Genomic DNA, 13,241 nt, shown 5'->3' with positions numbered 1-13,241 from the left:
AGTGACAGTAAGATGATGTGGAAATATATTTAGTAATTAATTGATTAATTAATTAATCAACTTGATGCACAATAATTGCATCCCAGGAATATTAGGTTAGATAGGGATAGGGACAGCTGAAGAGCAGACTGAGAGGGGGTAGAGAGAGAGGATGATATGCAGCAAAGGGCTGCAGGCAGGAGTTAAAGCAGCAGCCATTTACAGATACAGAGAAAGATCATTTTGTTGGTTGAACAGATACAGATACAAATAATAAGTTTCCTGTGCACCCATACGGTCAACCGTCATCTTCTGGAGCTAATACACTGACTATGGATACGTACCTCCATACAACCCAGCTTCAAATAATGTGAACTATCCCTTTAATACCTCATGTGTTTTATGTCAGATAAATGACCGTGATACTTACTCGTCACCTGTTCTCTTTGTCTGGTCTTAATGCTCTATCCTGCCGCTCTCTCCTCTCCTCAGTGCTCGGAAGCGGCCGATCCCGTACTACCGGCCCAGTCCCTCGTCATCCAGCTACGACAGCAGCCCGTCGCGCTCCAGCCGCAGCCGCAGCCGCAGCTACAGCAGCTATAGCCGCAGCAGGAGCCACAGCCGCAGCCACAACCGGAGCCACAGCAGGAGCCGGAGCTGGAGCCGCAGCCAGAGCCGGAGCTGGAGCCGCAGCAGGAGCCGCTCCCGCAGCCACCACAGTTACTACAGCCGCAGCAGCTACGACAGCCCCGGTTTCTGAACGATATGGACAGCACGGAAGGGAAACACAAACAAAACAGAGGAGCGGTCCTGGTAAATTTACTGCGCTCCACTTCAGTCATGATGATACACGGCGCCCAGGGCCCTCAACCCTACACCATCAACCCTCTACTACAGAGCCTGGATCAAAGAGGAGTATTTTGATATAGCACATTACTATGAAATTGGCTGCCACTGTTCATGTCTTAACATATACATACAAGGTATTAAAGGGTTACCACACATCAAGAATTAATTTGGTAGAGCCCAAAGAACAAATCTTACTGTATGTTAGCACTTTGTTTCTCTTCTTCCACAAAGCAACCAAAAATGAATTCAGTAAAAACTATATACTACAAATATATATACAGTATATATATATATAAATATATATATGCTAACAATAGGAGCTGAGTAGAAGACAAAAAGAGGACACATCAACAGCTTACTGTACATTTCAGAGAATCTTTTTTTTCCTCATCATGTATTCATCATCTCCCCAAAGACTTCCATTTCATCGAAGCACAGAGATCAACAACCGCGAGAACAAAAGGAGACGTCGGTGGATGGAACAGGAAGCAAAAGAGAAACGTTTTTTGTTTTTTGTTTTTTTATGAAGAATCAAAATGGTATTGTATAGGTTTGTCTGTATAGATGTAAACTCTCTTAAGTTCTGGCTTTGTAAACTATGCACTGTATATTCCATCTAGTTTGAAGAGGCTTGTTAGCATGATGCATCAGGAGAGACTTGCTGCTCGACCGAGAGTACCTGGCCCAGACGAGAGGTGTCAGGGTGCATCTGTTCTCCCCTCTGACGTACACACACAGTATGTCAGCCACCTGCACACACAGGTCAACAGGAAGGGGAGGAAATATTATGTATTATGTACTTTTACTCTCTTCCCTGTTCAAATTATGTTGATTCTGTTAATCCTGACTTGTGTGAGTCAGGAGGGTGTGTGTGTGTGTGTGTGTGTGTGTGTGTGTGTGTGTGTGTGTGTGTGTGTGTGTGTGTGTGTGTGTGTGTGAAGCCTCCTCTGCAATGATCAGTGAGGTAATTATTTATGTGTACACCAATGTAGCCTGCATGTCAGGCTGCTGGATGGTTCTGTACAGGAAAACTGTCTGCAAAAAGTCTCCATGCACACCACAGCTATTTATAACTACTGTATTTATTAGTTTATTTATTGCATTATTTATTATTTATTTTATTTATCATCTTGCGACGAGCTGTAAAGCAGTTGGGTCATGCTTTTCAAGATGAGATTGCTGCAAATGTATTCCATATATGTCCATATTTGACAAAAATGGGTTTCTTATTGTGGCAAAGGCTTAAAATCGGGTGAAGATCCACTGCTGTGTTGAACACGCTCTGATTTTAGCCAGTGGAAGTGAGTCTTCGCCCACAGTTACTCCCACAGCTGCCATTACAGCACCACCGGCCCATTGTAACGGTTTATTTGAATGCAAGCCATTGTGGCTCTGCCTGTATTGAGGAGCAAGGGATCAGCCTCAACCAGAACCAAAACACATCCCTGTGATCAGAGGAGAGGCCTTTATTCTGCTCCATACACATACTCTAATCCCCTGTATGACGGGCCGCTCCATGTTTCTGCTCCCTACAGCTTCAGTAGTACGGGAGACAAACTGGCGATACAATCAGGGATCACCCTAAGTCTTCCTTCCCATTCGTCCAGTCTCATGTCACTCGCACAGTGTTGCATTCCCAGTGTAACCAGACTTAACCCGACTATGATACTCTGCAAACCTGTTAATTTATTCCAAGTATAGCATTGCCCCTTTGGTTCTAAGAGTCATTCTTTGTAGTGTACAAGTTATTATACCTGACAATAAACAGAAACAAATGGGGAAATAATTCTTCTCTTGTGTTTTTCTTCTTCATTCTAACTTCAGATGAAGTGTTGGGATGTCATGCAAGCTTTATGCATATTGTTCCCTACAGATGGCACTGATGAGAGCCTACCAGGACCTGATACTCCTGACTGAAAACCAGTGGTGGAAGCAGTCCTGAAAATCTGTACTCAAGTAGGAGCACTGTTACATTACTGAAATATTACTCAACTACAAGTTAAACTACTGGTGTTCAAAAAATACTCAAGTGAAAGTTTAAATTAGTTGTCTCAAAAACTACTCAGAGTATTAGTTACTTTTTAACTGCTGATGTTACATACATGATCAAAATCTTTTTTTTGTGATCAACTGTTTATATTAGAAGTGTGAGATGCAACAATACAGTTACAAATGTGGTACAATAAAAGGGGGGACAAAATGTTACAATAGTTTACTTGCCCCTCCAGTTTCCCTTGTTTCCTTTCCCCCAACCCAACCCACCCCACCCTCTTACCCTGGCATGGGGAGCCAAAGCAGTGGAGCTGCCAGTGTTAGTTAGTTGATTAGCTGATTGCCAACCACCCTGACAACCGATCGATCAAACAGTTTTTAATCAGAGGTGTCAAGCATCTGCCAGGTTTCGCTTCTTAGGGATGAGAATTTGCTGCCCCTCCTCATCAGCTTTGATAACAGATGAAGAGTCTTTGAGCTTCAAACTGCCACCTGGACAAAAGGAGCTCCAGAGTCACATGCGGCTCTTTAGCTGCTCTCTAGTGGCTCCCTGGGGCGATGTCAGAAAATTATATGGAAATGAGTAACAGTTTCTTTTTAACATTTTTCATTTATCATTGTTGTAGGTCTACATCGAAAAAGTTGAGAAAACTCAAACTTAAAAGCAACATAGTGCAAAAGATTGTTGAGTCTTGAAAAAGTTTTACCAACTACTGATCTTTTGTTGAGATAATTATATATTTTTTTCTTCTTTGAGGTTTAGAAACTCCAAAAAGTTGTATTAAAAAATCTTTGAGTAAATTTATTGAAGTGAAAGTGAATGATGGTTAAAATTTTTATTATATAATAAAATATATAATTATATAGTCACTCCCCAAAATAAAGACAAATCAGGTTCATGGCTTACTGAGAGCAGTTTTTGAAATACATTTTTTTTTTTATTTCTAAAACTCAAAGATGAATTTTTTTTCTAAAATGGAAAAGTAAATAATCTCAACTAAAGACTATAGGTTGGCTCTAGGTCACTTCAAAGCTCAAGAGTTAACATAAAAAAAATAATAAAATAAAAAATAAATAAATATCCTTAGAGAAAAGCAAGAATTTAATAGTTGTGGCTCCAGACAGATTTTGTTTTCTTTTTTTGGCCAAAAAAGTCTCTTTTGATTGTACAGGTTACAGACCCCTGCAATATACAAATCTACTCCTTCTAAAAGATTATTAATGGTTTTGTACAAATCATAAACAGACACTTACTCATTCGGCAAACATTCATCATTAATTTGAACTCTAATGAAGAAGAAACAGGTTAACAAAAGCAGTTTCTCCAGCCTACAATAGGAGCTTTCATGACTGAGAAGTGAGTATTTCAAATTAACATGTTACCTTGATCTCTGATGACATGATACGGCCATTTTATGATTTGTTATAGTAAACATATTACAAATCTCTCCTTTAACTATTTTTTATTTTTTTGTTAAATACTGTTCAGACATAAATGATAACACTGAAGTAAACAAAACTCATCTTTGAGTTTGACATCTTTGAGACGTCTTGTGGGAGACTGTGAACGTCTGACTCATGTCATAGCTGGATCCTATAAGCTGAGGGTGACAGGGTGCAATACAGCACAAGTCTTCTCTCCAATAGCAGAACATCTCATGAGAGTGCCACTGAGAGGTTGGGAGAAACGCATGTGTGACATACAATAAAGCCGTGCACACTGGGGCATTAAATAACAGTCTGTCAGGCTGTCAGCAGCTTGGAGAAACAGTTTATTAATTCCCCAGTTGTGACGTTACTGTAATAATACAAGGGGTTGCAGAAAAAGTCACTGACACTGATCTGATAACAGCTGATTGTAAAGCTGAATATGAGCTGAATATTGTGGCTTATGTGTAGACCACTTGGTAACCCTGGTAATTAGAGTTAGACCTAATTTAGGAAAGAAGTCATTAGAGATGAACAGTTCTTTAGCCAATGTTACCATCCTAACTTAATATACACAAAATGTTTTACACAAGTGTCCTTACTTCCCAAAATAAACTTTCCTAACTTTAGAAACCATGAAGCTGTCTTTATTTTCAATTTTCCACCTGTAGCAATAGTTATCTTACTAACTAGCAAACGGTAGTGTTCACTAATACTAGCTAACAAAAGGGTTTTGCTTACAGTAGCAAAAGGTAGTGTTCACTAACAGTAGCTAAATGTTGTGTTTGTTAGCAGTAGCTAACAGTAGTGTTCGCTAACAGTAGCTAAAGGTAATGTTTGCTAACAGTAGCTAACAGTAATGTTTGCTAACAACAGCTAAAAGTAGTGTTTGCTAACAAAAGCTTGCAGTAGTGTTCACTTACAGTAGCTAAAAGTAGTGTTCACTTACAGCAGCTAAAGGTATTGTTTGTTAACAGTGGTTAATGGCAGTCTTCACTTACAGTAGCTAAAAGTAGTGTTCGCTAAAAGCTTATGGTAGTGTTCACTAACAGTAGCTAAAGGTTGTGTTCATTAGCAGTAGCTAAGAGAAATGTCCGTCAACAGCAGCTACAATTAATGTTTGCTAACAGAAGCTAAATGTGTGTGTTTGCTAACAGTAGCTAATGGTAGTCTTCACTACCAGTAGCTAAAAGTATTGTTTGCTAACAGTAGCTAATGGAAGTGTTCGCTAACAATAGCTTATGGTAGTGTTCACTAACTTGTTTAATCCAGACAGGTCAGAGACTTTGTCTGCTATCTTAACCAACTCTCTCTCTTTAGTTAGCATTTTAAATTTCCCAGAAAGAACATCTTTTTGATTTCTTTACAGACATAACGAGCAGCTTTAATTCATCTGTCTTGAAGTAAAGTGCACACTTTTTTTGCTCCATTTTTATATGTGTTAATGTGTGTTTGAGTATGTTTCCATGATACATATACTTACTGCGTATAAAGTTCTTCCGCAAGATAAGAAAAGTACTATTGGTTGCTAGGTAACAGACATAAAAGGTGGCGAGTATTTAGGATTTTCTAACCTGAGATATGATCCTAAAGTAAGTTAGGAGACTTCTGTCTTAACTTAGACTTAAGACAGACAGCTCTGCAATACAGCCCCTGCTGAAGTAATATCCCACCAGTGTTTTTTGGCTTTTAAACCTTTAATGGTGTCTGAGTTCATTCGCATCCATGTCACAAACTGACATTCTGCTGTATATTTAATATGAGGCTGATAATAGCATGGCACTGCATGTCCTGTATATCACATATATCACATCATGGCCTATACAGAGCCATGTTACAAATAGCATGTTAGTCTTATCTAAGGCTGATTTAGTATGTGCTCAGCAGGCCTGGTTCACTGCCCAGCAGCTTTCCAGATTCTTCTGAATCTTTGGGGCGTCCAGAGAGGGGAGGCAGGGGATCATACACAGCAGGAGGAGGGCAGGTTTCACAGAGCACTGGGCAGCTGCTTTTGGGGAGGGCCTTCCTGCTGGATTCCATTCGAGTGCTACGTCTGCCACAAATAGACACGCTCGCACTTTCCACAAACATGTTGGGGGAGTGATCTGAGGGGTCTTGAGTCAGAGGGGAGGGCCTGGTTGACAGGGGTGGTGTCAGTGTGTATAAAAGCTCTCAGCTGAGAGGCAGGCAGCACGTTGGGAAAACATTTTGAGAGAGGCCAAAGGGCTCTTCATCTGCAGCTACAGCCACACTCCTCTGCCACCCAAACACAGCAGCCATGACTGAGAGACGTATTCCTTTCACCCTGCTCCGCACCCCCAGCTGGGAACCATTCCGTGACTGGCACAGCCGCATCTTCGACCAGTCCTTCGCCATGCCGGCCCTGCCTGAGGACTTCGCCACATTCCCCAGCACCCACTGGCCGGGGTACATGCGGCACCCCTTGATGACCCCCGACATGGGCGCCATGATGCCCCACACTCCCATGATGTACCCAGGCCCCATGATGGCCCAGCAAGCCCGTGCCCTGTCCCGCCAAATGAGCAGCGGTGTGTCAGACATCAAGCAGACCCAAGACAACTGGAAGGTGTCGCTGGACGTCAACCACTTCTCACCTGAGGAGCTGGTGGTGAAGACCAAGGACGGTGTGGTGGAAATCACTGGTGAGCACCCTGTTCTCCTCCACTGATCACCTGTTTGTCCTGTACTGTGACCTGCTGCATGCTGATTCCCCAATATTTTAATTTCACCCCTTCAACTACAAACCTGTCAAGAAGAGCCAGTCTTTGACTGGACTTAAGTAATAACACCTAAAACTGTGCTTTTCCACAGGACAGATGCACCAGCAGGTAGAGAACAAATTCTCTCACTTGCTGTAGTTAGGTTTGCCTCCTCTCTGTATGATTCTCTTGGTGAGAGTTAGATGAGAAGATTGATACCACTTTCATGCCTGTGCAGTAAATATGAAGTAACTGCCAGGAGACGTTAGCTCAACATAGAGACTGGAAACTGGGAGAAAAAGAGCTATCTGGCTCTGTTGAGAAAATTTCAGGGGCAAGTGTCATCACTCGAGTTTCAAATTTTGAATCAAACTCTTGATCTATCTAACTATTAAGTTTTGACATAAACTAAAAAGAGTTTTAACAACCTGTACTCCTTTTTGAGTTTTATATCAAACTCAGACTCTTAAGTTTTGAAATATACTTTAAAAAGTTTTGCCAACCTATTATCTTTTGTTGAGATAATTTACTTTTATTGTGTAGATAAACTTAAGTCTTTTAATGTTTGAAAACCCCAAAAGTCAGTATCTCAAAACTTGTTCACAGCGAGCTGTGAACCAGATTTGTCATCATTTGGGTGCTTGAATATAACATTATTAACCATAGTTTCTAAATCTCAAAGTTTTTTGAAGAAGAGAAGTACATTATCTCAACAAAAGATATAGTCCTGCAAAGCTTTTTGTAATTTCAGTAACTTGAGAATTTGAATTTGATTTAAAACTCAACAAATAGTCAAGACAGTTGCCTAGAAATTAGCATTTTTTTTCTTTTTTTACAGTGTACACTGAACAAAAAGTTAAAAAGGCAGGAAACCTTTTTGCTGGTTCAAACACAAGGCAGATGCATTGCTGCAGAGTTACATAATATCTTGAGACAATGTACTGAGCTCCAGTACAGCGGAGGGAGGGCGGAGGCTTTTGGCTGCACGCCTGCTAAATGCAAAACAACACAATTCAACACGTGGGAGTCGACTTTTACAGCAGCTCACAGATGAACACAGTGCAGTGTTTTATTACACGGCTGGTCTCACTTTATGCCATGAAACCATTTCATTGTCCATCCATGCTTTGGAAGGACCAAAGCAAAACCTGAAGAAAAGTGTGTGTGGAATGGATCACGTAATAGCCCAGCTCTCTGAGGCCTTGAGCAGCCTTTTCTCTGAGCCTTTTCTCAGCCACTCTGTTTGCCATTTCACAAAGATTCAGGGTCTTAGAGTAAGGGGTTTAGCCGTGACTCACCCAGTGTGTCTGCTACTTTAAAAGGACTGCTGGATCTTGTCCACATCCAAGGTCCAGAGCCTGACTGTGGCCAGTATGTCACTCCTGAGAGATGGGCATAGACAGAAACACCAAAGATAAACAAAGCGCAGGATCCAGTCCAAGTGGAATTTGTCACCTCATGTTTCACATGTCACCAGAGAACGAGGATGGTATGTTCCAAGATGATATCATCTGCTTTAGGATTTACAAAAAGTGCATCCTCTTCATGCAACAGTCTTTTTCATGAACTAATGTCCCTCCATGTGGTGGCTCAAAAAGTGCCTACTTGCCCAGCCACACAGCAGTGCCATCCTGTTGAAAAGGGGACAGCTCCCTGAGGACAGCAACCTTTATCAGCCCGTTGTCACAACAAACATATGGCTGTATTAAAGCCAGAATGACAGGCAGCGTTTCAAGACCACAGCTGATGAGACACTGGTAGGACTGATGAGGATCTTCTATGGCTGGTATGACTGTGGCTACATGGCTAGTAGCTGTGAAAGATAAAAATACCACAAGCCAAATCCTCCTGTAACACAAAATAGCACATCCACTGTACTGTTTGCACTGTCATGTGTTGCTGTCATGTGTAGATTTTTTACTTTTTAATTATTATTATTATTATTTTTTTGCATTTTTTTGAAGTTTATTTAAAGGGATAGTTTGCCCAAAAATGAAAATTCAGTCATTATCTACTCCCCCTCATACTGATTAAAGGTCAGGTTTAGTTTTTCTGTCCACAAAACACTGCTGGAGTTTCTCAGGAAAACAGTGTTGCAGAGTCTCCCAAACAATGGAAGTGAATGTGACTAGTTTTCCAATGTAAAAAAAAAAACAAAAAAACAATAGAATAAAAACAGAATGCCTCCACTGCTTGTCTGGTGTAATCCAAGTCTACTAAAATCCCAACATGCTGTTTGCACACCGTCACACCACACAAACACAGTTGAGACAGTGTGCATGTGAACATGGCTCCAAGAATCTACAGTGAAGATTCAGGCTAAAAACATGGTGTAAATAGTATTTTTTTTTAGTCAGCTTGGCATGTTTGGGCTTTATGAGAAAGCTTAAAACATGAGGACTAAAAAAACTAAACCTGACCTTCAGTCAGCATGAGGGGGAGTAGATAAGTTTTGGGGTGAACTATCCCTTCAACATACAGATCAAGAACGAAAAAGAGGGTAAAGAAATGACAGCAACATCAGAAAATAACCGCTAATAATAATATAATAATAAAAATAAGAATAACATTTTTATTTATTTCATAGGATATAATTAAATAAACCAGTAGATTTAGGTTTAAGTTGGAGGATACATTATATAATAACTAGGCACCACACAAATATACACACACAATACCCACGTCTACTTGTACATGCACACGCATGAGTGTGTGTGTACCCAAACGTGGACACTTAGTTACACACAGAGTCATGTGAATGATAAAGAACTACAACAACAACAACAACAACAACAACAACAACAACAAAACACCTCTGTACTGTCTGTCTCATTACTTCAGCCGTCCTCTGGTTGAAGGTCATTACAAACATGGTCTGTTATATATCTCAACCATTTTCCCAACTTTCTTCAAAGATCTGATTTCTAATTCTCATGCTGATTTTTTTTCCATTTCATATAACTCATTCACGAGGATCCTTCCATTTAACGTTGGTTATCTTTTAACTGGTTCCTTGTAATTTGTTTGGTCACTGCTACCCTAATTATTAAAAACAAGTGAGAATCTATTTTATGGATTTACATTGGAATAAACCTTTTTTAGAACATCAAAAAAAAGCTTCTCACTTGAAAGAAACTAAATATATGACAAGTAGATAGACCATATTGTGATGAACGCTGTTCAAAAGACTTCATTTCTACACATACAGTATAGTATTAGATAAATGTCATGACTTTCTTGGTGAGATAAGAAGACTGATGTTCTCTTATGTCTGTGCAGGACACAGTTAGCTTAGCATAGAGACTGGAAACTGGAGAGAACAGCTAGCTCAGCTCTCCAAAGCTAACAAAATCTGTCCACAAACACTTTTTCATATAATTTTGACAATTTTGTAGCTTTGCGCACAGATGGTGTGTTAATTTGTGACTTTAAGAGGCGTTGGTAGACAGTTTGTGTTACCTTCAGGAATCTGTGTGCTAAGCTACCTGGCTGTTGGTTTCATATTTTTTACATACTGGGCCAAATGGGTCCAGTATTGTAATACTATGGAACCTGGTTCTTTTATTTTGTCATTCATTTCATCAGACAAAATTATTTCCCTATTAGAGGTTTAAAGATGTTCATGTCTGCCCCACATCTGTCCTCACCTGTGAGTCATCTCTGTTTTCATTTTTTCTTTTCTTTCTCTTTCTTTTTTTGTTGATATTGTTTTCTTTTTGCCTGTTCTCATCTGGTTTTGACTCTTTTATATATAGTTAACTTGATTGTGAATGAGAGTCATGTTGTAAAAGGCCAGTGTTGTAAGTCAGGATGGTGAGTGAAATTCTCTCAACAAAAAAAATAAATTGCAAAACAGGTATCAAGTAGGCTCAAGTCCAGGTGAAGTAAAGTCACCAGTCATTGGTCTCCAAGTTGAGTTCCAAGTCTTTTTTCATTTTGCCAACAACTCTGTTGAGAATCCTCAAAATACAGAATCTAGTTTAGTTTTAGCTTTATTTTAAGCAATAGATACACTAACAGGTAACAGGTCCACACACCTGACATGAGCCAGAGAAAAACTTGCATGAAGTATGTATATGAATTATAGGGGATAAATTATGGATTAAAAACAAGTCATGTTCCTGTTCCACACCATGCAATCATGCCCTCTACTAGTGCTGTGTTCCTCAAGCAGCTTGTATCTTTTATTTCCATTTAATGTTCATTTTACAAATACAGAATGTCTTCTTGCAGAATTGGTGCATCACACTACATTCTTTTAGTTACAACCCCTTTTATAGGAATGTGTCTTTCAGATTACTGCCATATTTAGATAAAATGATGTTGTCTGTGTCCTTAGGCAAGCATGAGGAGAGGAAGGACGAGCATGGTTTTGTGTCCAGAACCTTCACCAGAAAATACACGTAAGTAGCAGAATATTCATTTATTATCAAAGAATAAGCTTGTAGAATAAAATTTGCCTAAAATTAGTTAAATTTTTCATCATTTTATACAAATATGGCTGATGAAAGGAAGCCACTGGCCATGCAATATGTCAACACCTCACTTCAAAACTAACAGAGTTTTTATTAAAAATGGTTTGTTGTGGCTGTTTGATGGTGGCTTTGCAGTGAATTTTCATGGAAGAAATGCATTTCTCAGGCTGTCTTCAGATTCCTGTGATTCCTTTAATGTGGCTTTTCTGCTGTGAGTCTCTTTAGTTTTGGGTCGGTCCAGCCTGTAGAGGGGCTGGCTGCTGCTGATAGCTAAATTTCATGCTCTGAAAAGCAGCAGCAGCAGCAGCAGCAGCAGCAGCAGCCTCCACCTCCTCACATTCAGCCCTCCTCTGTGTGGGTTTGCAGCTTCACAGGGCTCTGCTGCCATCCAGGGGCCACAACAACACACTGAGGACACAAACTGAGCTCATCTCATTTGACTTTATCAAATTAACAGTAACATACTGCCAAGAATTATCCAGTAGTTGCTGTATTCCATGATAATATTACTGTGAAACTAACTGTAAAAAATTGTAAAAGTATATAATGAAATACAGTATCATGAGGGGCACTTAAAGGGCACTTTACTATGTTTTATCCACTGGAGGGCCTCTTTAAAGGGTAGTTTACCATGTTTTGTCTGTGGGAACAACACTTTAAGGGCATTTTATCCCTTTTTCATAGGAAGGGCACTTTAGAGGGCATTTTATTATGTTGTATCTACCATAGGAGCATCTAAGAGGGCACTTTTGCATCATTTTTTTAACCCCCTGTGAGTCCAGTGTGCTGTATAGCTTATACAGTGGGAAAGTCATACAATAATACAATAATAATACTGTGGTAACAGCAAAAAATCAGGAGCTTTTTGTAAATTTACTGGAGTGGCTTCTTAGACTTATTCCCTACTTGTGTTTCATTGCTCCCCTCCAGCCTGCCCTCCACAGCTAACATCGAGAAAGTGACCTCCTCCCTGTCTCCTGACGGGGTGCTGACCGTGGAGGCCCCCTTGATGGTACCTGCCATCCAGTCCTCAGAGACCACAATACCCGTCAACGTGGACAACAAAGGCGGTGTGGTGAAGAAGTAGGACGGAAAGCATCGTTGTGCCTCCCACACAAACACACATACACGTTCAAATCAGCACTTTATTTCTCCAACATATTTCTAGAAAGGTGAGGAAGCAGCTCATCGCTCTTCCTAAAGCGGGCTCGTTCACGTGCTGCAGACAGGAAGGCGAGGGATTGCCCTTGCTCCTCTCTTTCCCCTCTGTCTCTGGTAATGAGCCAACCCCAGCTGAGTGCACTGTGTAAACACATCTGTACTGATGCCATATGCCTGCTCATTCTGCTGTAATTACACTCCTCATCTGAATGTAGGAAATCTCAGCTTAGCCCTGCTCACAGCTCTCTGTCTCTCTTACGCACACGTCCACCTTCCTCATTTCTGTTGAGTTAATCCCTTCATGGTGTGTCTGCAGACACCCTAAAGACAACAGTAAAGCAGACTGTAACATCAGTGATCTTGTAAATGAAAGGTCCCAACAGAGCACACACACACACACACACACCACCACCACCACTACTGTAGGTGCAGAACAATGCCTGGTAGCCATCAAACTGTGGTCTTGTCTGACTGGAGACAGACTGGTTTTATCTGCAGTTGCCTGTTGAAACAAACTGTTTGTGTAAACAGAATAAAGAACAAACAACATAATGAGTCTGTCCTTGTTTAATGAACTGTTTATTTGCATTAGATGTGACTGAGTTTCTTCATATCATGGTAAGTTATGCTCAGTTAT

General features: G+C 40.4%; 2 protein-coding genes across 4 annotated transcripts in view; both read left to right on the top strand.

Annotated features, from left to right (window-relative positions):
* srrm3 (serine/arginine repetitive matrix 3) overlaps positions 1-2,614 on the top strand; it is a 118,055-nt gene extending 115,441 nt beyond the window's left edge. For all 3 annotated transcript variants that reach the window (XM_084730454.1, XM_084730453.1, XM_084730452.1), the window contains one exon: positions 472-2,614. In XM_084730454.1, the coding sequence (XP_084586580.1) occupies positions 472-739 (268 nt within the window). In that variant the 3' untranslated portion in view covers positions 740-2,614. The remainder of the gene's footprint in view (positions 1-471) is intronic.
* Positions 2,615-6,425: 3,811 nt separating this feature from the next.
* hspb1 (heat shock protein family B (small) member 1) lies at positions 6,426-13,156 on the top strand. The gene is made up of 3 exons (XM_084730451.1): positions 6,426-6,911; positions 11,308-11,371; positions 12,374-13,156. Exons 1-3 carry the CDS (start codon positions 6,527-6,529, stop codon positions 12,528-12,530), a joined length of 606 nt encoding a protein of 201 aa, XP_084586577.1. The 5' UTR covers positions 6,426-6,526; the 3' UTR covers positions 12,531-13,156.
* The last annotated feature ends 85 nt before the right edge of the window (positions 13,157-13,241 follow it).

The sequence above is a fragment of the Lutjanus erythropterus genome, chromosome 11, assembly GCF_056507025.1.
Source record: "Lutjanus erythropterus isolate fLutEry1 chromosome 11, fLutEry1.hap2, whole genome shotgun sequence".
NCBI classification, from domain to species: domain Eukaryota; kingdom Metazoa; phylum Chordata; class Actinopteri; order Lutjaniformes; family Lutjanidae; genus Lutjanus; species Lutjanus erythropterus.
Note: the sequence above shows the minus strand (reverse complement) of the source record. Positions and strands in the feature narration are given on the sequence as shown.

Excerpts from the sequence above, each read along its gene's own strand:
- hspb1 (XM_084730451.1), top strand. The coding sequence starts at position 6,527 with ATGACTGAGAGACGTATTCCTTTCACCCTGCTCCGCACCCCCAGCTGG. Across the intron at positions 6,912-11,307 it reads CGGTGTGGTGGAAATCACTG|GCAAGCATGAGGAGAGGAAG; the intron begins GTGAGCACCCTG and ends CTGTGTCCTTAG. Across the intron at positions 11,372-12,373 it reads ACCTTCACCAGAAAATACAC|CCTGCCCTCCACAGCTAACA; the intron begins GTAAGTAGCAGA and ends GCTCCCCTCCAG.